Raw genomic sequence first — 26745 nt, forward strand, 5'->3', positions numbered from 1 at the left:
CAGATAGAGTGAAAAAATGTTGTCAGTGGTTTGAATACAACTAGAACTGAAATCATCTGTGTGTGAGGATGAGATTTATTTGGTGTGGATGCTGGTTTCGTCTACCTCCACCTACACATCCATTTGGGTAAGCGGTATATATACATTACAGTATACCTATCCATATACATGTGTCCGACATGGACTTTGTGATGCTTATTGCTTGATTAATGTGGCCTCATGGTTACAATTTGGGCAATTTGACTTTTTAGATTCATTATTAAAAGTTATATTTTACTACTGCCCTTTTAGATTTTGTTTTTTTGCATATGGTGGTAGCCTTTTAGGACGGTATCTTTGACCTATGAGTGGCAACAGCTCGTGTGGTGGCTGTATTTATTATTTTTTATACTTAATCTTCTCCCACAAAACTATATCAATCTGCCTAACTTCTCCTGCCCTATAACATGCGGCCAATAGAAAGGAATGCAATTTCAATGGGATAGGTACTGTACTCTTTAAATAAGATTGTGTTGATTTTGTATATTTTATTTTTTTACTTTATTACTACTATTAGTATTATTATTACCTTTATGTAAGTGATAACACTTTTATGTAATTACACTCCAACCGCCCGGAAACAACTGACATCTAAATGACTGCACAACTAGATTTGCTTCAAGGAACAAAACACTAGGGCAGAGTTAAGGCTGATCTTTATTTCTGTCACTTGCAGCACATTAAGGAGATGGCTGAAATACTATCTGCATTGCTAGGAGCAGGATCATCTGACCAGCTGACTAGCTGCACTTTGCCTGAATGCATGCTCTTTAAAACAGCTGGAGAGAACAGACTCCTACATGAGACACAACCCACTGCTTTTATTCCAGTAAGTGAACTAAGAGCCTTTCAATCAATAAATCCGGGCAATGCAAGTTCTTTGGGAATGGCCGAGCGAACAGCAGGAGAAGAAAGCACTGTTGGAAGCATAATGAGCTCTTTAACAGGACACAAAGTTACATCTCCACCAGCCTGCTGGCATAACTGAAACATCTTGGCAGATCAGCTCACCTGCAGCTATTGCTCCGCGCAGAGATCACCCAACTGCTGGAAGCCTGCAGAAGAGAAAGACATCAATAAGTATTCTTCATAACTTACTTGCTTCTTAAAGGTCTTCTTTTAAAAGTATAAACCACTGAAATGGACCACGATGAAAGAGAATCTTGGGAAACTCTCTTGTTGTTCCAGGACTATTTGTTTTCCCTATTTACTACATTCCTGTCTGGGATTTTAGGAATTTGGAAAGCGTTATCCTACTGTGTGTCGTTTGGTTTTATGTGTGTCTGCTTCACTTAGTCATTCTGAAAGTTTATAGTATAAGAGAGAACGTATATGCCTTACTACCATGTATCGTTTATGATTGATATCTTCAACTTTTTATAAGTTTGTGAGTCCACTGCTGGAAAAGGGGAGAAAGAAAACATATTTGAACCATCTGTCTCTAATTCAGCTTCAGTTCTGTACACCCAGGAACTGCATGGATTTAGATGCCTGTACCCATCACAAGCTGTGGATTGGCTGGCTAAGTTTCTAGTCATCTTTAATTAAATGCCAACATACAACTTGGCAAAGACATGTATGGAAGCTGATATGGTTTGAGTAGAAACACGTGCAAGCACTGAGCTTTTCGTGCCTTGTTAGGAATCTGAAATTGTTTTGTCCATCCCACAGAACTTGTTTCTCATACCATAACCTAGCCCACATATTCCTATCCCTCCTCCTTTCCTCGGTTTCTCCCTTTCCTTAACTGAGGATTGATCTCTCTTTTGTCAGCCCTGTTTTACTCTGCAGAGTTGTACTATGAAGACCTGTGTTTCTTCCTGCTTGAATATGAAATGGGCTGGATGGGATTAGGGGGAAGTGGCAGCTCCACCTCCCCCATCAGTTTCAGGACTAGGTTAGTGGTGGAGATGGAACAAAACAGACAGTGCTGGCAGCATGACAATAACCAGCTTTGCTGTTGCTCTAATTTTAGGGAGCATCCCTATAGTGGACTGCTTTGATAAGTCTTCCACCTCATCCATATATCACCTTTTTCAACATCATCAGTCACTTCGCAAGGCTCTTCAACCTGGCCAGCAACCTCAACCCCACCTGCCAGTTCATCACCATCACACAGGCTGTCCAAAATACAAAGGCAAAGAGGGCTCTATAGGTGACTATATCAATGTAACTGAGTTTGGTGCAGATTGTTTAAACTGGGTTGAAATTCCTACTTTCTTGGAGAGGACACCTGGGAAAGGACTAGGTGATCACAACTTCTGCAGGAACCCAGATGGGAGGAGTAAGCCTTGGTGCTTCTTCAGGAACAACCATGGCAGAGTTGACTGGGGATACTGTGACTGCAAACAAGGTGAGTAACTTTGCGGTTTTTCATACTCTCTAGGCAATGTGTGCCTTCACGTCTACCATGGAATGCGTGAAATGTTGGGAACATCTGATTTATTTTAAAATGAAACATGACCTGGCTTTAACACGAAGTTATATAGTGCTCACCCTTGTCAGCGTGAAATATATATATATTTATATAGGCTTTTAGCAAAAGTCAAAGTATAACATACACTTAAAAAATGCATGAAAGCATAAGCACAATACGCTTATAACTCAGAACTTCACAGGAATCATGGAACTGCAAGTGTTAATGAATTGTGAAAAGATATATTGTAGAAGAGACCGAGATGGCATAAAACTGACAATAACCGGGATTGTGTGGCGTTTCTCTCTGTCAACAATAAAATTTTCGCTTGCCTAAGACAATATTATCTAACTGAAAGACTGACCTATATATTATGTATGAGGACAAATATTGCCTCATTTTATGAGCCCGTCGCTGGCATTGCTTCTTGTGTGGGCAGCATAGTGCTTTTTTACATGTTACCCAGGCCTACAACAAGCAAACTTTCAAAGTGAAACTTTTTGAATTCATGGACACCAGAAATGACCTCTTGTAATCTTTTATATCCATGCATGAGAGGTCAATTATAGAAAGAGTTTGAAATATAAGCATTAGGCACATGTAAAGCATGCACCAGTGTTGTAATGCACAAGTGTTGTTAAAAGTCAATTTAGTAGGTTGTGAGTTATATCCGTTTCTGGCAAAGCCAACCAGTCTTCCTATAGTTATTATTATAGCTCCTACAGGTGTTACCCAGCTTTCCCAGATTCCTGAATGGTAAGTTGTGCAATTATTTATCCTATGGTACAGTATTGCAGTGTAACCTAAAGGATTTACTGTTCAAGAGATTGGTAAATGTAGTGATAGCCCATGTGAGGACAATAATGGTGACCATACCGTCAAGAACAACATTTCTCAGATACTGTGGACATGTGTCCTTGCAGAAGTCACTTTTTTTTTTAATTTATTTTGATTCAGCTTTTTATCAGTCTTTCTACTCCTGAGGATCCCGGTAATAACCAATATCTTAGTCATTACAGTTTCTATACTACTTGTCACCCACCTTTCCCATACTACAGAACGGGTAAAACTGACTTAACTCATTTACAGAATGATGTGCCGCCAGCTGCCACACATTAGATAGGTTTACTGTTCAGCGGTTTGAATAAGCTCTATAGCAATAATGGCAGCTGTGATGGTTGTCACCCAGCTTTCCCAGAAAGTCAAATAGCTGAACAACTTGACATAATAGAGCAACTCAATGTTTTTACCTACTGAACTGAGTTTTACAACATCTAAAGACATAATTGAATCTTTGTAAGGGCTCATGCACGCAACCGTGGCTTTTTTTGCAGTCCACAAATTGTAGATCCGCAAAAAAACAACGGATGCCGTCTGTCTGCCTTCCGCAATTTGCGGAACGGAACAGGAAGCCCAATATAGAAATGCCTATTGTCCGCAAAACGGACAAGAATAGGACATGCCTCATAATTTTTGCGGGGCCACGGAACAGAGCAACGTATGCGGACAGCACACAGAGTGCTGTCCGCATCTTTTGCGGACCCATACGGAATCAGAATACGACCCGTATACGGAACGCAAAATATGTTTGTGTGCATGAGCCCTAAGTTTTACTTTACTTCAAGTTTGCTTGATGAACACCTGGGTTTCTTCGAATGCTGCAGAATGACATGCCCCAGCTGCTATATATTTGATAGGTTTTCTCTTCAGGTGTAACAATAATGGCACCCATGATGGTTGTCACCCAGTTTTCCCTGAATAACTGGACAAAATAGGGGGACCCAAGGTTTTTTACCTACTGAAATGAGTTTTACATAAGACATAAAACATAATTGAAGCCTTACTTGTGTGATTTTAAAAAAATGCTACTATGTCATACAATTAAAGGGGTTCTTCAGGCCACATATATTGTGATAAGCTATCCTTAGGATAGGTCATCAATATCAGATTAGTAGGGGCCTGATAACTGACAACCCCACCGATCACCTGTCTGGTGCTGCTGTGGCACCAGAAACTATACAGTGTACAGAGCTGGAAGCAGACAGCGCCGTATACTGTGTAGTGGCCGTGTTGGGGTACTGCAGCTCAACTCCCATTCAAGTCAATGGCAGATGAGCTTCAGTACACCAGCACCGACACAGTGTCAGGGCCTTCTGCTGCTGCTCTGTACACTGTTAGCTTTTGGGGCCCGAAACAGCTGATCGGTGGGGTTTTCAGGTGTCAGACCCCCACTGATATGGTATTGATGATCTGTCCTCTGGATAATTCATCAATATTTGCAGCCCAGAGAGGGACCATATGGTGGCATCCAAAGTGCCTTAGATCCTTAGAACAGAGCAGTAAAAACGTCTCTCCATACAGGTTCCATGCATAGGGATTTGCAATGTACATGAGGCCTAAATCACATTACATGGTGAATGTAATTTCAGTTGAAAAGTTTTTAGTACTAATGTGTTTTGCATATTTTGGCTATTGCGCTCACTGACAATAAAGTTTTACCATTTCTAGAATAAGAAAACTTGTCTGAACTCATAGCATTTCAGTAACAAGTGAAAAAATAGCCAATAGCAATATTTAATATAAAATAACAAGCCTTATACCGATAAATAGTGTGTGCAGTAGTTTGTCAGCGAGTAGCGTAAAAACAGAATTGATTTTGTGTCTAAAACCCTTGCTGTATCTGTTAAGCACGGAAATCATTTTCAATGTAGCATATGTGCCTGAGCTAAGAGAATTAGATTGTACGGTCCTCCCAGGGCAGGAGCCTGTGCAGACTGCTACATTATAAAGATTTGCGGAATATATTACCGCTATACAATAAAAGATTATTCTTATATGTAGAAATATATAAATCCTGCAACACCTAATCATTATTAAGATTTTTATATATGTGGCCTCATTTTCCTGTGTACCTCTAATTTCAGAAGTAGCCTGATCCTCTGGAGGCATATTATATAACTGAAGCATAAAATATAGGAATTATACCATACCATGCCTAATATATATATTAATATATATACACATATATATAATATATATACACACACATATGCACTCATGTACACTGACCTTTTATGCTGGATCCATCATGCAGGTTGTCTTATCAACTGATGTCTTTACAGTCTTGTCCTATCCAATGACAGCAAAGCTATGTAGGGGGAACATAAAACTTATAGGAAATCTGCCAAGTCGAAATCACCAGAAATCACTAGTCTGCAATAGAAAAAGAAGGCCCGCCCCCTCGGAAAGCAGAAGAAAGTTCCCAAAAGGTCATTTGTACTAAGATATAAATACGGGAGAAGCGTGGGGGTCTGACCTCTCAAGCTCTCACTCACTGAGCATGAGAATGGGGGTTCCGAGTTCCACGAAAGATTGAATGGAGAGGAGGTTGAGCATGCGTGGTGCTGTCCCAGTCATTCCCTAATGGACTGCCAGAGATAGCCAAGTACATTCAGGAAATCTTCCTACCTCTTGTCTTACACTCAGTGTCAATTCAGAACAGGTGCTCTCCTTCTTTGGGGCAGGTCCACTGCACTGCTCAGTTTTGTCTCTGCTACACCTCTTACGGCCTTGTGATGATCCTAACTGCCACGGGGAAACTTGGTTGCTCAGGATGTGCTACTCCAGGTCCTCTGCAAGGCCATTTTAAGTCCGCCAATGGCAGCAGTACTGCTCTTGATCAGCACCAGTGAGTACTCTCTAACCGCAGACTCCAGCTGAATAACTCTCACATAGTGCCAACAACTATCTGCTACACTTCTGGTCCAGGACAAATTTACTTTCATCAGAAACACTGCCCAGGTCTTCTTCTGTAGACTACTGAGACCCATCTGAAGAGATTCCATGTGTCCTTGTGCAAACTCCATGTGCCTCCATGTGATTATTATCAATGCTTAACGGAGCAGGCGATTGTCAGGAAGGAGGCATTCCTTCTTAACAATCACCTGCTCATCAGTGGAAGAGACCACTGTATTTACTTGCAGTGACCCCTGCCACAGTGTAGGGAGGAGAGTTCGCTAATGCCATCACTCATCCTCATACAGAATCATTGTTTACCGATACCAGACTGTTGTTTAGATGACACGATCTGCTGCCGGCAAACAATGATTTAGGCGATCCTATTACCCGTTACAATGATTTCAGTGATCCTATTACCCGTTACTGCGTTTCGCTTGTTCATCAGGCAACTTTACACCGGCAGATAATCACTAACGAGCATTCAGCGATAATTTGCCCAAACATTGGGCAGTCTAAAGAAGCCTTAACCTCTTCCCGACCTTTGACGTACTGTTACATCATGGGAACCACTGAGTTCCCGTAATTTGACGTAATAGTACGTCATAGTGATCGCACGGGCACTGGAGCGATGCGCACGCAATCACTGCAGGGGCCCGGCAGTCCGTGGTAGCCGGGCCCCTGCTGTATCCGCCGGCATTGCTGTAAAAGCGAGGAGATCCAGCCTCACGCTGGGTCTCCTAGGCAACCTGTTAGTGTATGACTCAGTGCAATACACTAACAGGCAATGCATTACAATACAGATGGATTGTAATGCATTGCTGAGGGGATCAGACCCCCAAAAGTGAATTTCATAAATAAAGTAAAGTAAAAAAAAAAGTAAAAAAAAGTGTTTTTAATAAAATTAATAAAGTAATACAATTAATAAAGTAAAAAAGAAAAAAAAACGCCCTTTCCCCTTATTTTATAATAAAAAAACGAATAAAACAACACACATATTAGGTATCACCGCGTCCGTAATGACCGGCTCTATAAATATATCACATGATCCACCCTGTCTGATAAACACCATAAAAAAATATAAATAAAAACTGTATAAAAAAAGCCATTTGTCACCTTACATCACAAAAAGTGCAACACCAAGCGATCAAAAAGGCGTATGCCCCCCAAAATGGTATGAATAAAACCGTCACCTCATCCCGGAAAAAATGAGCCCCTACCTAAGACAATCGCCCAAAAAAATAAAAAAAACTATAGCTCTCAGAACATGGAGACACTAAAACATCATTTTTTTTGTTTCTAAACTGCTATTATTGTGCTAAAGTGAAATACATAAAAAAAATATACATATTAGGTATTGCCACGTCTGTAACAGCCAGCTCTATAAAAATATTACATGACCTAACCACCTAAAAAAAAAAACCTGTGTAAAAAAAATTAAATTTTTGTCACATTACATCACAAAAATTGCAACAGCAAGTGATCAAAAAGGTGTATGCCCCCCAAAATAGTACCAATCATACCGTCACCTCATCCCACAAAAAATGAGACCCTACATAAGAGAATCGGTAAAAAATTAAAAAGCTATGGCTCTCAGACTATGAGACACTAAAATATCATTATTTCGGTTTCAAAAATGCTATTATTGTGTAAAACTTAAATAAATAAGAAAAAGTAGACATATTAGGTATTGCCACGTGCGTAACGATATGCTCTATAAAAAAGTCACATGACCTAATTCCTCAGGTAAACGCTGTAAAAATAAAAATGGTGCCAAAACATCAATTTTTTTGTTACCTTGCCTCACAAAAAACATAATATAGAGCAATAAAAAAATCATATGTACCCCAAAATAGTACCAACAAAACTGCTACATTATCCCGTAGTTTCCAAAATGTGGTAACTTTTTTGAGTTTCTACTGTAGGGGTGCATTGGGGGGGCTTGAAATGGGACATGGCATCTAAAAACCAGTTCAGCTAAATTTGCCTTCCAAAGACCATAATGTGTTCCTTTCCTTCTGCGCCCTGCCCGTACAGCAGTTTACGATCACATGTGGGGTGTTTCTGTAAACTGCAGAATCAGGGTAATAAATATTGAGTTTTATTTGGCTGTTAACCCTTGCTTTGCTACTGGAAAAAATGTATTAAAATGTAAAATCTGCCCAAAAAGTGAAATTCTGAAATTTCATCTCCATTTTCCATCAATTCTTGTGGAGCACCTAAAGGGTTAACAAAGTTTGTAAAATCCGTTTTGTATACCTTGAGGAGTCTAGTTTCTAAAATGGGGTAATTTTTGGGTGGGTTCTATTATGTAAGCCTGACAAAGTGACTTCAGACCTGAACTGAATGTGGAAAAAAATGGCACCGGCAGCATCTCACATCTTCCAAACTTTTATTGCGACCCCCAGACAAGTAAAAACAGCAACGTTTCGGCTGAATCCCAGCCTTTGTCAAGCCTAATGACATCACATCGTTACCTACATATATACCCCACATATAAGAACACACCCCCTCTAGCTACCAATAACATTCATTGTTCATCTCATCTACTGATCACTATTGAACACGTGTCTATTTAATAGTTCAATAGTGATCAGTAGATGATATGAACAATGAATGTTATTGGTAGCTAGAGGGGGTGTGTTCTTATATGTGGGGTATATATGTAGGTAACGATGTGATGTCATTAGGCTTGACAAAGGCTGGGATTCAGACGAAACGTTGCTGTTTTTACTTGTCTGGGGGTCGCAATAAAAGTTTGGAAGATGTGAGATGCTGCCGGTGCCATTTTTTTCCACATTTATTTCATGGCCTGTTGGATCAAGGGCCAATGGTGAGGCTGCTGCATCCTTTTACACATCGACGAAGGATCGTATAGTGCTGCTTCTATTTACAATTTGTGCTTTCAGACCTGAACTGGTCCTTGAAAAGTGGGTTTTGGAAATTTTCCCAAAAATTGGAAGATTTGCTTCCATACTTCTAAGCCTTCTAACATCCCCAAAAAATAAAATGTCATTTTCAAAATGATCCAAACGTAAGGTAGACATATGGGGAATGTAAAGTAATTACTATTTTTGAAGGTATTACTATCTATTATAAAAGTTGAGAAATTGAAATTTGGAAATTTTTTCCAAATTTTGTATTTTTTTATAAATAAAAAAGTTTTATTTTTTTTACTTATTTTTACCACTGTCATGAAGTACAATATGTGACGAGAAAACAATCTCAGAATGGCCTATATAAGTAAAAGCGTTTTAAAGTTATCACCACATAAAGTGACACATGTCAGATTTGCAAAAAATGGCCTGGGCAGGAAGGTGAAAACAGGCCCGGGGTTGAAGGGGTTACAACATGACCTTTATTGCTGGGTTTCCTAGATACTGGGTTTGGCTAGGCAAGACAGTATGTTGCCCATGATGACCTCAGATTATAGCAGTCATCTGCATTCTTTTTCAGAATAAAGTCTCTAATGTCGTGAGTCTTAAAACTCTAATCCATAAACCACTAGAGATCAACACACTGTGCAGAAGCTGGTGAAAGAAGGCCATGGTGGAAAGTAGACATTAACTCAGTCTAAACTACCTTGTCTCAGCTGGTGACAACCTGTCTCTCACAATGCTAATCTGTCTTGTCTTCTGTCTGTCTTGAACTCTGCAAGTTTCCAGCACACTGTGCACAATAGGGAGCTTATTACTGCAGAGTCAAACAACGATCTGTCTCAAGGTACCTTATCCCAAAAGTGATGTAGACTTCAGTGGATATACTATAAATAAAGTCCACATTGAAGTAAACTCCGGTGAGAGACGAGCATCCTGGTGAAAGTCGTCTTTGCAGTGATTGTTGAATAAAGGCAGTGGCGCACACTTTCCATGATACCAAGGGGATGTGTGCAGTCATATATATACAGTAAAACAGATGATAACCCAGTGTGTGTCTCATAAACTGATATCTCCCAGTGGAGGTTTCCCTGAGGTGCTGTCTCCTGAATAGTATAAGCATAGGGCTTGTTTGAACGGCTTTGCTGTCAGTAAAGATTGTGACAGCGATGAAAAAGACTGTGTATGCAAATGCTGGCAGCAATGACTGCCACAGGCTGTTGCAATCGAACTATTTATATGGCATGTTAAGTATTTTTTAGCTTTGTATTAGGGGAAAAGGCTATATTAAATGATATACAGATTTGTGCATGCATAGAATATAATGACAAGCGTAGACTGATTTTGATTTTATATTTAAAAAAAATTGTGTTGAATTTGTAGTATTCTTTGGGTAGTTTTGAAATACTCATCATTTTCTGAATTATCTCCAAGTTCAATGTTGCTGTTGTCATTCATTGAACATATCATCTCCCATAGGACTAGTATGGGAGCTATGAGTCATAACAGAGCCGTCATGAAATAAAAGGCCAGCATTTACGGGCAGAACTGAAATTATAGCTGTTATTTCTGAAATGCTTTATGTTATATATAAAACATTCTTATCTCTGAGGGTCGGTAAACCTTGAACCGTTGACTGGTCTGATAGACTCGCTGCCACATACGTGGTATTTTTTTTAACAGAGAGATCCCTCACTTAAAGGAACTATCTCATATAACATTTTATTTCCAGTCATTGTCTGGGTTTCTGGGAGTTCAATATCGATGATCTTCAGGATAGGTCATCAATATCTGATCAGTGGAGTTACGACCGCTAGCACCCCACCAATCAGCTGTTTGAAGAGGCTGTGGCGCACTGGTGAGCTCTGTGGCCATTTTCTAGGCCAGTGATGTCACGTTCTTTGGTCACATGACCTATGTGCAGCTCAATGCCATTCAAATTAATAGATCTGGGCTGCACTATGACGCACATCCGCCATGCAATGTGTGACATTGTGCTTGGTATATTGTGAGAAGGCTGCAGCACTCACCAAAGAACCACAACCTCTTCATCAGTATTGAACTTCTGGAAAACCCCTTTAACACTGATAAAATATAGAGTATCAGTACCACATAATTATAAAATATTTTTATGACAGTGCAACCTTTATCAGGACATTATATGTTGCACAGTGGTTCATTTGTTACTAGGGGGCCTTCTACGGCACTACATACAGGATTATGTAACTGTCAATAATATAAGTGATAGCCAACATGGTTTTACTAAGAACAAAAGCTGTCAAACTAACCTGATTTGTTTTTATGAGGAGGTGAGTAGAAGCCTGGACAGAGGGAAGGCTATCGATATTGCGTTTTGGACTTTGCAAAGGCATTTGGTACTGTCCGACATGGATGACTAATGGGTAAATTGAGGTCTATTGGTTTATAAAAATTTGTAATTGGATTGAAAATTGGCTTCATGATCGTATCCAAAGAGTTGTGGTCAATGATTCCTACTCTGAATGGTCGACGATTATAAGTGGTGTACCTCAAGGTTCTGTTCTAGGTCGGCTATTATTTAACTTATTCATTAATGACATAGAGGATCGGATTAATATTTCTATTTTTCAGATGACCCCAAAGTTTATAATACGGTCCAGTCTATGAAAGATGTTAATAAGTTACAAGCTGACTTGGACAAACGTACTGTTTGGGCCTCCACTTGGCAAATGAAGTTTAATATAAATCAATGTAAAGTTATGCACTTGGGGGCTAATAATCTGCATGCAGCATATGTCCTAGGGGGAGTAAAACTGGGAGAGTCACTTGTTGAAAGAGTCACTGGGTGTATTAGTAGATCATAGACTAAATAACAGCATGCAATGATAGTCAGCTGCCTCTAAGGCCAACCGAATATTGTCTTGTATTAAAAGAGTTATTGACTTGCCGGGCAGGGATGTAATATTGCCACTATACAAAGCGTTGGGGCGGCCTCAACTGTAATATACAGTTCAGTTCCGGGCACCAGTCCATAAAAAGGATGCCCTGGAGTTAGAAAAGTACAGAGGAGATCAACTAAACTCATAAAGGGCCTGAAGATCTTAGTTATGAGCAAAGATTAAATAAACTGAATTTGTTTAGCCTTGAAAAAAGACATCTAAGGGGGGACATGATTAATCTGTACAAATATTTAAATGGACCACACAAAAAATATTAAGGTAATCTATTCTGTGTTAAATCTCCTCAAAAAGTAAGGGGCCACAAGATTAAGTCATAAGAGGCAACAAGCATTCTTTACAGTAAGATCTGTGAATCTCTGGAATAGCCTGCCACAGGAGCTGGTCACAGCAAATACAGTAGATGTCTTCAAAAAAGGTTTAGATGACTGTTTAATTCAAAATAACATTGAGGCTTATGACAATGTATAGAAATCTTGTTCTACTCACCCTTTGCCTTTGGCCCAACCTCTTTTTAAAAGTAAGATGGACATTGATCCAGGAATTTGTTCCGTGGATCAATATGGCAGGATTACAGGTTGGACTTGATGGACTTTTGTCTTTTCCAACCTTAACAACTATGTAACTATGTAACACTGAGTTACTGTGCATTCTCCAATCTCTCTGTATTCACATGGGTTTAAAGTTTGAATTTCTTACTTCTCTCATGTCTCCAGTCCTCCAACTTACCAACCCATTTTTTAAATGGTTAAACCTCTTCTAGCCTCCAGTCCACCACTATCCATTATGTCTAAGGCTGAACCTGCTTTCAACACATAACAGTCATCCCAGGTAGAACAGGCTGCACTATTTCACAGGGCTATAGCTGATCGAGTAGGCACCACATGAGGACTACTCTCTCTATTGGTGCCAAACATCTCAGCAGGCCCTGACTAGAATTCCTTGAGTCTGTTCACCAGGTACTTCAACCTAAAAGGTGAGTTGAATATTCTCCCGATGTACTACATATGGTTCTAACCACAGACTGCTCTTATAATACTTCCTCCTTATATACCATTTCATCTATGGAGCTATATAGTGGTAACAAATTAATACTATGGTATATACTGCATTAGTACTCAGTAAAGCACATATACAGTAAATCAATTAACTGCTTCACTACCAGTGCATAACTATTGCATGTACATCAAGGTGGTAGGCTGTTGGCTTTATCCAACTACTCTGGACTCCTTCGACCATACTGTTACTATACCTCGAAGACTGTTAAGCAGTGCTACAGTATTGCTACTTCATTAACTCCCAACTCAATCATGGAGTGCTGATAAATTGTAATTGCATCTGGATTCCTAACAAAGACACCCAGGCCTTCCATGACCGTGTTTTTCCTATTAAACAAAGAGCCAGGCAGAACCTTACAGATTGCCTGCCAGCTTCTTAAACATTTCAACATCCCCTATTGGGACAAAAAAAAAAGTTGGCACAGTTTAAGGCCTAGTTCACACAAACGTTTTTTTTGCAAGTGTACGGGCCGTTTTTTTGTGTTCCGTATACGGTCCGTATACAGAACCATGCATTTCAATGGTTCCGCAAAAAAAACCGGAATGTACTCTGTATGCATTCCGTTTCCGTGTTTCCGTTTTTCCGTTCCGTTGAAAGATAGAACATGTCCTATATTTGGCCGCTAATCACATTCCGTGGCTCCATTCAAGTCAATGGGTCCGCAAAAAAAACAGAACACATACGGAAATGCATCCGTATGTCTTCCGTATCCGTTCCGTTTTTCTGAACCATCTATTGAAAATGTTATGCCCAGCCCAATTTTTTCTATGTAATTACTGTATACTGTACATGGCATACGGAAAAATGGAACGGAAAAACGGAAAGGAAACGGAACTCAAAAACGGAACAACTGATCCGTGAAAAACGGACCGCAAAAAACTATAAAAGCCATACGTTCGTGTGAACTAGGCCTAAGAGAGAGAGACTCACTGTTTGAGGAATCTTACAGGCCAGACAAGCCTTCTCTGGGTATCCAGACTGGCTTTCATTCCAAAAGGAACAGAAAGATACGCCTCTGTTGCCACCAGATGTTGGGGATTAATCCAGTAAATCAGTGCTTAGCCTTTGAAGCAGTCTTTGAAGAATAACTTACATTTCCCCTTATCAGTGCAATGAGAACTGGTTTAGCTAGATGAACGGCCTGGGTCAGGTTCTGGGGCGTACTATTTCTCTTCTGGATTTCTGTCGCAAAATACAGCACAGGGATTGAAAATGTTCAGCCAGATAAGATAACATGGGGAAGTCTTTATGTTGTGGTAAGGCAACACTACTCTGAAAATTGTCCCCTACGCTGTGTTCCGCTGTGAAATTAACAATCCACAGCATAAATAATGGTTTGTTGCGGATTTTCTGAAGCTGTCTCCATTCATTTCAACTGAGAATGTAGCCTGTATAGAAATCCACCCTTAGCTTTCTTCTCCTTTAGGATGGAAAGCTAATTTGCATATCTTTTTCCCAGAAACCCAGAGGAGCATTGCCTGGCCTATATGACTCCTCATGTCTAGTAGGTGCTCAGCTGCTCTCCATAAGGAGAAATAGTGCCCCCAGATCCCTACCAAGGTCTCTCACCTAGCTATGCCATTTCTCTCTGCTGTGCACTAATGAGGTGTAATCTAAATTATGTTTAAAAGTATAAGCGTTGTCTTAATAGATTGATCTGTAACATCTGGTGGCATCAGAGCCTTAGTTTTCTATGATAAAACATAACTCATCCCACAAAAAACAAGCCCACACATGGCTACATTGGCAGAAAAATAAAGAGTAGTGGCCCTTAGAATGCAGCAACAGAAAATTATTTTTATTCCATGAAATATGCAATTATTGTAGTAAAATATAAAGTAGTATAATATAAAACAAAGCCCACATATTTGGTATCACCGTAGTACAGATACTTGGAATAACGGTAACATTATTTACGTTTCATGGTGAACAGAAAAAAGCTATGGTGGAATTCATATTTTTTTATTCCCTCTTAAAAAAGCTTATAAAAGCTAAGGCTACTTTCACACTGGTGTTTTGGCTTTCCGTTTCTGAGATCCGTTCAGGGCTCTCACAAGCGGTCCAAAACTGAGCAGTTTTGCCCTAATGCATTCTGAATGGAAAAGGGTCCGCCCAGAATGCATCTGTTTGCCTCTGTTCTGTCTCCATTCCGCTTTGGAGGCGGACACCAAAATGCTGCTAGCAGCGTTTTGGTGTCCGTCTGATGAAACTGAGCCAAACGTTTTCTATGACACAATTTGGCGCAATAGAAAATGGATCTGTCCTCCATTGACTTTCAATGGTATTCAAGACGGATCCGTCTTGGCTATGTTAAAGATAATACAAACGGATCCGTTCTGGACGGATGCAGGCGGTTGTATTATCTGAACGGATCTGTCGGATCCGCACCAAACGCGAGTGTGAAAGTAGCCTAATCTGTAAGTTATATATACCCCCCTAAATGGTGCCATAGTAAGGCTACTTTCACATCTGCATTTTTGCTGCATCCATCATGGATCAGTGGATCAGTGGTATTTATTGAATTGCGTTATGGATTCCGTTACCACGGACCATAACGCAATTCCATGACGGAATGCATAACAGAATGCCTTTAGAGGCATTCCTTTATTCATTCCGTCATAATAGAAGTCCATGGCCTGCATAACGGATCCATCTGGTTTACGTTATGCTGGAGTTCTCTCCTGCATAATGTAAACCAGACGGATCCGTTATGCAGGCCATGGACTTCTATTAAAATATATATATAATTATGACGGAATGAATACTGGAATGCCTCTAAAGGCATTCTGTTATGCATTCCGTTATGGAATTGCGTTATGGTCCGTGGTAATGGAATTCATAACACAATTCAGTGAATACCACAACACAAACCGAAAACTAATTTCGTCTCTAAAACCATTTTCTTTTGTGTCAGTTGTATTATTTCAAAAAAAGTAATGACGGATCCATCTTACTCCGCATCCCAGGACGCACTCAAAAAGCTGCTTGCAACGCTTTTATGTGCGTCATGGGAATGCAATGAAACAGAACGGAATGCCTTCTGGTGCACTGTGTTCCCTTCAGTTCATTACTAAAACGTTTCCCCCGGTATTGAGATCCTATGAGCGCAGATATGAAAATAGCCTAATATACAAGCCTGCAACAAAGCAAGCCCTTTTATAGCTACATTGATATATCACTCTAAATGTTATGATGCTCTGAATGCTGCCACTCAAAAACAAAAAAAGGCTGGTGATAAAGAGTGACAAACCTTCCCTTAATTAAATGGTTAAAGAATTTAACAGTCTCGGGAAGAATATAGGTTCTCAAGGTGGGAATATAGGTTCAGCCCGCAAACATAGGGGTGGAGGTCAAGTGCAAGAGGCCTTAGCTGCCCAGTAGAATCAAAACCCTCAGTATATAATGAACCTTCTCGTAAAAGAGTCACCCCTTAGGTATCAAGCCTGTATCCAATACCACCTTTCATGAAAATTTCAAGCCAACAAGTGAAGGTATATGGATTTATTGTTTGATCTATATCAGGCTTCATTTTAGCACTGGTTGCACACTGCCTAAAAAATTTGGTCTCTCCAAATGTATATGTAGGAGAAGATTGAAGAACAACAGAACTGTCTTTCTGTTTTGTCTCATCATTCTCCTTTAAATGTAGAAGAATTATGTTCATTTTATAGTCAACCTTGTTAGTACTCTCTAAAATAAACCTTCTCACTTGTATCATACTGCGAGACACTTGAGTTTTCCCTTGCAATGAGGTTTGCCGATTGCTGTTAGATATTGATCTATTTTTAAAACATCATTCTAGGAAGAGAGAATGAGATAAAGATGCCTCATAAGTAAGCCTGTAAACATGAAGGCATTTCGTGGGTAGTCACAGTATGAACACAATGGAAGTTGTTACATGAGTCTGGATTACAACGAATAGATTTAATAATCAGCCAATATATAGACACTTACTTAAAGAGACTTATTACTTACCATTTTAAATGACTTTGAGATTTTTTACAACTTATTTCCAAATGAGAAGTTACATCATTTGTTACATGGATATACTAACATCAAGGGATATTGAATTTTATATTTCTTTGCCAAAAACTGCTCTCTGCAGAGTTTCATGTGATCTTATCATTTGGGGAATTTTCCAATATTGATCTAGGAAGAATTTGTATTTAAGGAATTAAACATTAAAAATTCAAATTTCAGGTTTAAAATATGTTTTCTTTTCTAAGAAATAGTCAGTTATTGGATCACACTCTAGGTGGGGCAATTTTTGTGGGCGTCAGGAGACAGTTCCTAGGCCGAGTTGCAGTATAGAGAAAGACTCCTGAAAACCACTTGTATGCTTTAATTGCAGTACTTTATTGCATAGGCTGTTTTCCAGTTCACAAAACGTTTTTCGGCATATAGCCTTCCTCAGAACACTGGAATAGTTATACAAAACAAAGCAATAAATTAGTGACAATATTAACAGTATACATAGTGATGTGAATATTATATAGGACTTGAATTGGCGGGTGGTCATCCTATTCAGGTGAATCCCGGGCGGTCATGTGCTAGGTGTGATGGACACCTACACAGATTGTCCGTACACTTTAGAGGATATCCATGATATATCCGAATGGTATTTATTTGCCGAAGTACATAGGTGACGTATGTTAAGGGAAGAGGCATTCTTATATCTTGGTAAGAGCACACTATCTTATTGGAGACAGCAGGATATTACATGCAGTAATAAGAGTTCTTGCAGACATAAAGCATAGAGTATATACAGAGAATAAGGGTGAGCACGTGGTATAAGCAGTTGTGAAGACATATAAAACTTGAGTATGCAGCTATTGGTGGCTTCAAAACTGACAGGGAGATAAACATGTCTATGGAGATGTAGGTATCCTTACCTGGATGAGCCGCTTGTGCTGGTATAGTAATATGGACTAAGGTACGAGGTTTGGAGGCTTAGTGGCCTGGAGTGCGCTTGTGAGATGTAGGCTGCTGCCCTGTATTTTGGCGCCATGTTGGGAGATGTGGCGCGCATCTTTAAGAAGGAGTTTGGGGGCGTGTCTGAGTCGAGTGGAGACAGCTGGCCTGCTGCCTCCTCATTACAGTGATAGCATACCAAGAGAGGTCTGCACTATGTTATGGGGTGGAGCCGTATGCCAGGGAGAGAGGCAGAGGTAGGGGAAGTGACGTTGCACCGGTGTTGCGTATGCGCCGGAGTGCGGGAGGCTTGGGCATAGGAAATTCAAAGATGTCTCCTATTGCGCATGTGCTAGAGAAGTAGGAGCGGAGGCTGGGGAGCTCTAGTGTTATGTAGAGGAGGTATAATCAGGGCTCAAAGGGAGTGTAAGCGTGGCTCAGGGGGAGTAAAATCCTGGCTCGGAGGGGTTATAATCATGGCTCAAAACTCTAGTGATGTACATGGGAATTATGATCATACAGGGAGTGCAGAATTATTAGGCAAATGAGTATTTTGACCACATCATCCTCTTTATGCATGTTGTCTTACACCAAGCTGTATAGGCTCGAAAGCCTACTACCAATTAAGCATATTAGGTGATGTGCATCTCTGTAATGAGAAGGGGTGTGGTCTAATGACATCAACACCCTATATCAGGTGTGCATAATTATTAGGCAACTTCCTTTCCTTTGGAAAAATGGGTCAAAAGAAGGACTTGACAGGCTCAGAAAAGTCAAAAATAGTGAGATATCTTGCAGAGGGATGCAGCACTCTTAAAATTGCAAAGCTTCTGAAGCGTGATCATCGAACAATCAAGCGTTTCATTCAAAATAGTCAACAGGGTCGCAAGAAGCGTGTGGAAAAACCAAGGCGCAAAATAACTGCTCATGAACTGAGAAAAGTCAAGCGTGCAGCTGCCAAGATGCCACTTGCCACCAGTTTGGCCATATTTCAGAGCTGCAACATCACTGGAGTGCCCAAAAGCACAAGGTGTGCAATACTCAGAGACATGGCCAAGGTAAGAAAGGCTGAAAGACGACCACCACTGAACAAGACACACAAGCTAAAACGTCAAGACTGGGCCAAGAAATATCTCAAGACTGATTTTTCTAAGGTTTTATGGACTGATGAAATGAGAGTGAGTCTTGATGGGTCAGATGGATGGGCCCGAGGCTGGATTGGTAAAGGGCAGAGAGCTCCAGTCCGACTCAGACGCCATCAAGGTGGAGGTGGAGTACTGGTTTGGGCTTGTATCATCAAAGATGAGCTTGTGGGGCCTTTTCGGGTTGAGGATGGAGTCAAGCTCAACTCCCAGTCCTACTGCCAGTTTCTGGAAGACACCTTCTTCAAGCAGTGGTACAGGAAGAAGTCTGCATCCTTCAAGAAAAACATGATTTTCATGCAGGACAATGCTCCATCACACGCGTTCAAGTACTCCACAGCGTGGCTGGCAAGAAAGGGTATAAAAGAAGAAAATCTAATGACATGGCCTCCTTGTTCACCTGATCTAAACCCCATTGAGAACCTGTGGTCCATCATCAAATGTGAGATTTACAAGGAGGGAAAACACTACACCTCTCTGAACAGTGTCTGGGAGGCTGTGGTTGCTGCTGCACGCAATGTTGATGGTGAACAGATCAAAACACTGACAGAATCCATGGATGGCAGGCTTTTGAGTGTCCTTGCAAAGAAAGGTGGCTATATTGGTCACTGATTTGTTTTTGTTTTGTTTTTCAATGTCAGAAATGTATATTTGTGAATGTTGAGATGTTATATTAGTTTCACTGGTAAAAATAAATAATTGAAATGGGTATATATTTGTTTTTTGTTAAGTTGCCTAATAATTATGCACAGTAATAGTCACCTGCACACACAGATATCCCCCTAAAATAGCTAAAACTAAAAACAAACTAAAAACTACTTCCAAAAATATTCAGCTTTGATATTAATGAGTTTTTTGGGTTCATTGAGAACATGGTTGTTGTTCAATAATAACATTAATCCTCAAAAATACAACTTGCCTAATAATTCTGCACTCCCTGTAGCTTCAAGAGAAGGTTTATTATGTGATTGACTGAATGGGTGGAGAATGACTATAAAAGGATACAGAGTGCGGCTTCATCACAGGCAAGGGGGTTAGTACCTCAACTGTTCAAATTCGTGGTTGAGACCCTTCGGTCCAGCGTCTGGAATTGATGGATCCAGAACACATCTCCCAACATGGCGCCAAAATACAGGGCAGCAGCCTACATCTCACAAGCGCACTCCAGGCCATTGAGCCTCCATACCTCGGACCTTAGTCCATATTACTATACCAGCACAATCGGCTCATCCAGGTAAGGATACCTACATCTCCATAGACATGTTTATCTCCCTATCAGTTTTGAAGCCACCAATATCTGCATACTCAAGTTTTATATGTCTTCACAACTGCCTGTACCACGTGCTCACCCTTGTTCTCTGAATATACTTTATGCTTTATGTCTGCATGAACTCTTATTACTGCATGTAATATCCTGCTGTCTCCAATAAGATAGTCTGATGTGTTTACTAGGATAGTCTGCTCTTACCGAGATAAAAGAATGCCTCTTCCCTTAACATACGTCATTTATGTACTTCGGCAAATAAATACCATTCGGATATATCATGGATATCCTCTAAAGTATACGGACAATCTGTGTAGGTGTCCGTCACACCTAGCACATGACCGCCCGGGATTCACCTGAATAGGATGACCACCTGCCAATTCAAGTCTTATATAATATTCACATCACTATGTATGCTGTTAATATTGCACTGTCACTAATTTATTGCTTTGTTTTGTATACCTATTCCAGTGTTCTGAGGAAGGCTATATGCCGAAAAACGTTTTGTGAACTGGAAAACAGCCTATGCAATAAAGTACTGCAATTAAAGCATACAAGTGGTTTTCAGGAGTCTTTCTCTATTCTTTTCTAAGAAAGCAGTTTGTGTAGTTAGGATTCATTAATATTCAGCTTTTATTTTTTATTTTTTTTAAATAAGCCAAACACATATGAAAGTTGATGTGATATGTTAATTCCTATGACAAATTAGTTTTTTTTTCATACCATGAGAATTAAAACACAAAACAGAGTAAATCATGTTTTCTGTTTGTTTGACAAAAGTGTAATTGTAGAAACATTAGCATAGCAAATGAGAGATCATATCCAGGGTATCTAAATATGATCATCTACAAAAAATGACTTTTACTAAGAAAACTGCTGAAAGTTCCTGAATTACAATAACTGATTAGTTTGTGTGTTTAGGAAACTGCAAATATGCAGGCATAAGAAAAACAAAGTACACCCTCTTTGAATTTTATAGTTTTAGATATAAGGATATAAAAGACATCTGGTTCTTAGAAGGTCTTAAATTATGTAAATACAACCTCGGATGAACCACGACAGACAACAGACTCCACCGTGTCATTATTTATTTTAATCAGCAAAAATGAAGCCAATGTTGGAAAGCCATTTGTGAAATACTAAGTACACACCATGACTCAATAGCTTGTAGAACCACCTTTAGTAGCAGTAACTTGAGGTGATCTTTTTCTGTTATCAGTCTCTCACATCATTCTGGATAAATAGTGGGCCATTCTTCTTTATAGTTTTGCTTCAGTTGAGGAAATTCATACATGCACAGCTCTCTTAAGGTCCCGCCAAAGCATTTCAGTTGGATTGAGGTCTGGACTTTGACTGGGCCATTGCAACACCTTGATTCTTTTTCAGCCATTCTGTTATAGATATGTTGTCCTGCTGCATGGCCCAGTTTCCACCAAGCTTAAGCTGTTGGTTTGGGGTGTTTGTGTTGATATGCTGTGTTTGGTAAACGTGGCACTATGCATTATGGTCAAACATCTGTTCTTTGGTTTTAGTTTGCCCAGAGAACATTGTTCCAGAAGTCTTGTGATTTGTTCAGATGCAACTTTGCAAACTTAAGCTGTGCTGCCATGTTCTTTTAATAAAGAAGAGTTTTTTTCCTGGCAGGTCTTCCAGACAAGCCATACTTGTTCAGTCTTATCTTCATTGTAATGTCATGAATATGAGCTTTTAACATGTTAAGTGAGGCCTGTGGAGTCTTAGATCTAGCACTTGGGCATGATCTAACCTTGTAGTGATTTTGCTGGGATGTCCACTTTTGGGAAGATTGTCAACTGTATTGAAAGCTTTCCTCTTGTGAATAATCGTTCTGACTGTAGAATGATTAACTCCAAATTGCCTTATAACTCTTCCCAAGTTGATGAACAGCAACAGTTGCTTCTCTAAGATAATTGCTGATGTATTTCCTTCAGTTTATAAAAGTCTGATATTGAAGGGGTTGTTTGGCCTAGTAGCTGAGAAACCCAATGGCCAGATCCTGTACCCAAATTACAGAAAACATGGCTCATCTGTCCGCAGTCCTGTCATTTTTGCTCCTGCTCCAGTGCCCTGTTCTCTTCTCTGCTAGAGCAGAAGTGACTTTGTGGTGTGATATAGTCCTGATCAAAAGTTTAAGACCACTTGAAACATGGCAAAAAAATCATATTTAGCATGGCTGGATCTTAACAAGGTTCCAAGTAGAGCTTCAACATGCAACAAGAAGAAATGGGAGTGAGACAAAACATTTTTGAGCATTCAATTTAATGAAAACAACAAATAAACTGAATCGGGCCGTTTTTCAGCTGATCAAAAGTTTAGGACCACACCTCCAAAAAAAAAAAACTAACCCCCCCAAAACAGAAATCCAACTTCCAAACATGAACTCAGTAATGAGTAGCTCCGCCGTTATTGTTTATCACTTCCAAAATTTGTTTCGGCATGCTTGATGCAAGCGTTTCCATGAGGTGAGTGGGAACATTTCTCCAAGTGGTGAAGACGGCCGCACGAAGGCATGGTCTGTCTATCTGTTGATAGACGGAGCACGCAGTGTGCAGGGTCACATTACTGATAGCCAGGGACTGTAAGTAAATGAATAAAGCCAGGTCCTCCCCAGCAGCTGATAACAGTGCCTGGGCTGTGTGCACTTCTCCCTGTCCCTGCACTTGGCAGATGCTCCCTCACTCAGCAGACTGGGACAATGCAGAGTTGAAGCATCTGCTCAGTGTATAAATGAAAGCAACATGTGGTAAGAGGACCCCTTTGTGCTGCAGGAGATTAACCCTTTAGGGGGGAGAGCTCTGGTTACTGACACTTTTGGGGGGCTATGGTTACTGGCTAGTGAGGGCAGGCGGGATTAGCCTCAGGGTGAGGGCAGTGGCGGCCATCTTAACTGAATAGTGAAATTGCAGTTTTATGGAGACTGGTTGCTAAGGGCTGAATCTTATTAAATATGGGGTAAGTCAGTCTAATAGTAACTGATTCTGGAATATCATGTTATTAGTATCTACATATATGAAAATTGAAATTAGGGTCTAAATGTGACAGTTATCCTTTAATGGGGCTTGTGGCTATCAGGTGGTAGTAGCTGGCAGTGCCAGATCCAGATATCTGTGGCAGGGAGCAGCCTGCTGGAGATGTCTAACGCTAGTGTGAAACAGATTTATAGTTTGTATTCTGCTTGTGATTGGTACTGTGCTCTCTTTTATAGTCTAAAGTGACTTGAGATCATACTTTGTGAACTGCTGGTGTAAAACTGGTATCTGAACTCAAAATGTTCATTATACAGCAGCATTAATGGCTATATTTTTATTTGCCATTGCTTACTTTTCATTTTGATATATTACATGTACAATGTAGAGTAATTGGGTTGGTGCTGGTGCAATGTCAATGCCTGAATTCATCCAGCGAAACTATGCATTGCTTTCCTGGGAGGGTTGCTATGCTGACCAACCAGATCCCGACTTCTTGACTTGCCAGTGGGGCTGGAAGTCAAGCCAATCAGGCTTCTGACTTTGTGTCCAATCCTAGATAGGTTGACATTTAAGAATGACGATTCCTAATTCACTTGCCTGTGATTTTGTTTGTTCTAGCTCTATACTGTGCAATATACTTTTCGGGTGAACTGATTTCTAGCTGGTTTTTGTATTTAGCTTGTGGCTTATATTGACTCTCCTGGTAATGGACTTTGGCCTGCTTCTGGATTAACCTCTTGTATACTGCATTTACTGTGTATTCTGTTATGGTCCAGACCATGACCCTAGTTCTTCCTAACAGAGGAGTGTTGTTGCACATGGGCATGATGCTGAAAAAGGAACAGGCAATGTTTCCATGTAGCTTTAGGTTGGACCCTGGTATTGTTCCACTGGTCAGCCAGTCTGACAATGGACGTGCAGCATGATACTAAAATATGTACCTTCTACCTCTTACAGCATAATTAATGCATTAAAAGTGTTTTTTTCTCCAGAATGAAGCAACATATCATGAAGTGAATCATATTATTACAGTCACCTGAGCTAGCCCTACAAGACACTCTGCCTGGTTTAACTGTGAATTTCCTGGTGACAGGCTCCCTTTAAACTTGAAAATAAATGGAAAATATTGTGTATTTATTGACATTTCATTTGATGATGAGGTCTATCGGTTTCTAGCAAATGATCCTTGGAAAAAATCTTGTATCCTTTTCAATTTATAGACTGTACAAATTGTTCATGTTTTTCATCTAGTGCCAAGTTGAAAAATTAAGCTTCTAATCTGCCATACAGTTGGCATAGTAGCAACAGTGATTGATAGACTTGGTCATAGGCTCTGGGAATGGATATGACATTTTTACTATGTTTCTGGCTCCCACAGTACATAATCTACCATATTCTAAACTATGAACTGACTTATTTGTATTATGTGACACATTGCACAGTGATGTAACTGAATATCATATATAATAGAAATCATTGTATTACACACTATGTAATAAGCTAATTGTAACATATTATGGAACGTGATTTATATGTACTCTCCATAAATAAATGTAATAAATAACCAGTGAAGGTAAAATACTTTTTTGTGAGCTTTTGCTCGCTTTACATGTCTGTGTTAAGCTTGCATGTGTACTGTAACATGAATCAAGATATTTCGCTGCCACCGCTTTAAGTTGCACCCATAGGAAATAATCATGTTGGTTGTTACTGAAGGTAATATTTAATTTTTATCCTAAGGGAGAAAAGAAGTGAAAATATGTATAGATATCACATAGCCATTTCCAGTAGCCTGCTTCCCCAACTTAAGAATAATGATTGAAGTAACTTGCATCTAATGCCTATAAAGAATTTTAGATATATCATGAGGGTTAGTATACTTTTAAAACTTTTTATATGGGTAAAATTCTATGGACTTTTTTTTCTAAATAGGATGATTTGGCATACTAATTGTTGATGATGAACACTAGTCTTGTGCGAATCGTTCCGAAGTCGATTCGGTCAAACACTTCGACTTTAAATGCTGTCTCAATACACCTTTAAGATGTATTGACTCTGTGGAGCCAAACTTCATTTCACCTGAAGTCGCGCAAGACTTTGGTGAATTAATTCAGTATTCATTTCTGCATCTTTAAAAACATTTACAATTAGGAATCTGAAGTCGGGTTTGTGACCGAGGTACCAGCCAGTACCAAATCCGACTTCGGATTCCTAATTTTAAATGTTTTTAAAGATGCAGAAATGAATACCGAATTAATTCACTGAAGTCTTGTGCAACTTCGGGTGAAACGAATTTTGGCTCCACAGAGCCAGTAGATTTTAATGCTGTACGGAGACAGCATTAAAATCAAAGTATCTGATTGAATCGACTTTGGATCAATGATCTGAAGCTCGATTCGATCAACACTAATTAGTACAACCGAGCATAGACTTATTTGTACCTCCTAGGTGTGCCCTAGTGGACTCAGTGCTGTTTTGGGCAACTGTCTAGAAGTAAAGAACAACTCATCTGGGATATGGTAGGAGGAGTTTTCCAATAAAACACAGATGACAATAAAACACAGTTTGTGACACAACCAAATAGAGCCGCCTTTGAACCAGGTCAAGGATCTCAACCCCTGAAGGAGTTTCCACAAAATCAGGCTGCTCCAAAGTGACAATAGTGTTCATAGCCTGTCCTATTGGTGTTGTTGTGAGTCGTCAGAGGGATTACCCCCTGCCACAATCTGTTCTGCCGATAAGCCTAGTGCAAAAGTGCACACTTTGTAGTGGGAATTGCACTGCACCTATGGTTCACCATAGCCAATACACCACTAACTATTGTATCCTTCATTCTTCTTGTACCTTCTTGGTAATAGAGGCAAAAAGGCAAGACTCACCTAGGGGTTCCTTGTTGCTCTCAGCCATGCTGACAACTCTCCCTTCTGCTCCATTGCAAAGACATAAAGGCTAGAATAAAATTGTATAAAACAGAGGTACTCAACTGCAGGACTGTAGTTCTAATCCAGAACTGGGATGCCAGCTGTCCAGAGTCTGCATCCTCTCCTCCCCAGCCCAACTACTTGACTCCACACATCACTTACCATGCATCTCCACAAATGATGCTGTCCTAAGACTATGGATGTCAGCATTGCTCTAGTGCAAAGCTTATTATTATTCTACACTCCGATCCACCCACCAATATGATTGGAGATGCATAAGTTTCATAAACACGAATGCCAAAGTGGCAAGATTAATCCCGTTTATCACACTGGTAAATTTTACACACTGGTAAAACTTTACTTTTATTAGAGAACTGATTAAGAAATTATTATCAAGAAAAATAGATAAAAATGGTGAAGAAAAAGTGTATATGGAGGATGAGAGGACACACCCTGTGA

General features: G+C 39.9%; 1 protein-coding gene across 2 annotated transcripts in view; it reads left to right on the forward strand.

The window, feature by feature from the left end:
* Positions 1–1476: 1476 nt before the first annotated feature.
* PRSS12 (serine protease 12) overlaps positions 1477–26745 on the forward strand; it is a 172704-nt gene continuing 147435 nt past the window's right edge. Inside the window, exon 1 of one of the 2 annotated variants that reach the window (XM_044301247.1) lies at positions 1477–2392. In XM_044301247.1, the coding sequence (XP_044157182.1) occupies positions 1978–2392 (415 nt within the window). In that variant the 5' untranslated portion in view covers positions 1477–1977. The remainder of the gene's footprint in view (positions 2393–26745) is intronic. The other variant, XM_044301239.1, reaches the window with a different exon arrangement.

Source organism: Bufo gargarizans, chromosome 1 (genome assembly GCF_014858855.1).
Source record: "Bufo gargarizans isolate SCDJY-AF-19 chromosome 1, ASM1485885v1, whole genome shotgun sequence".
NCBI lineage: Eukaryota > Metazoa > Chordata > Amphibia > Anura > Bufonidae > Bufo > Bufo gargarizans.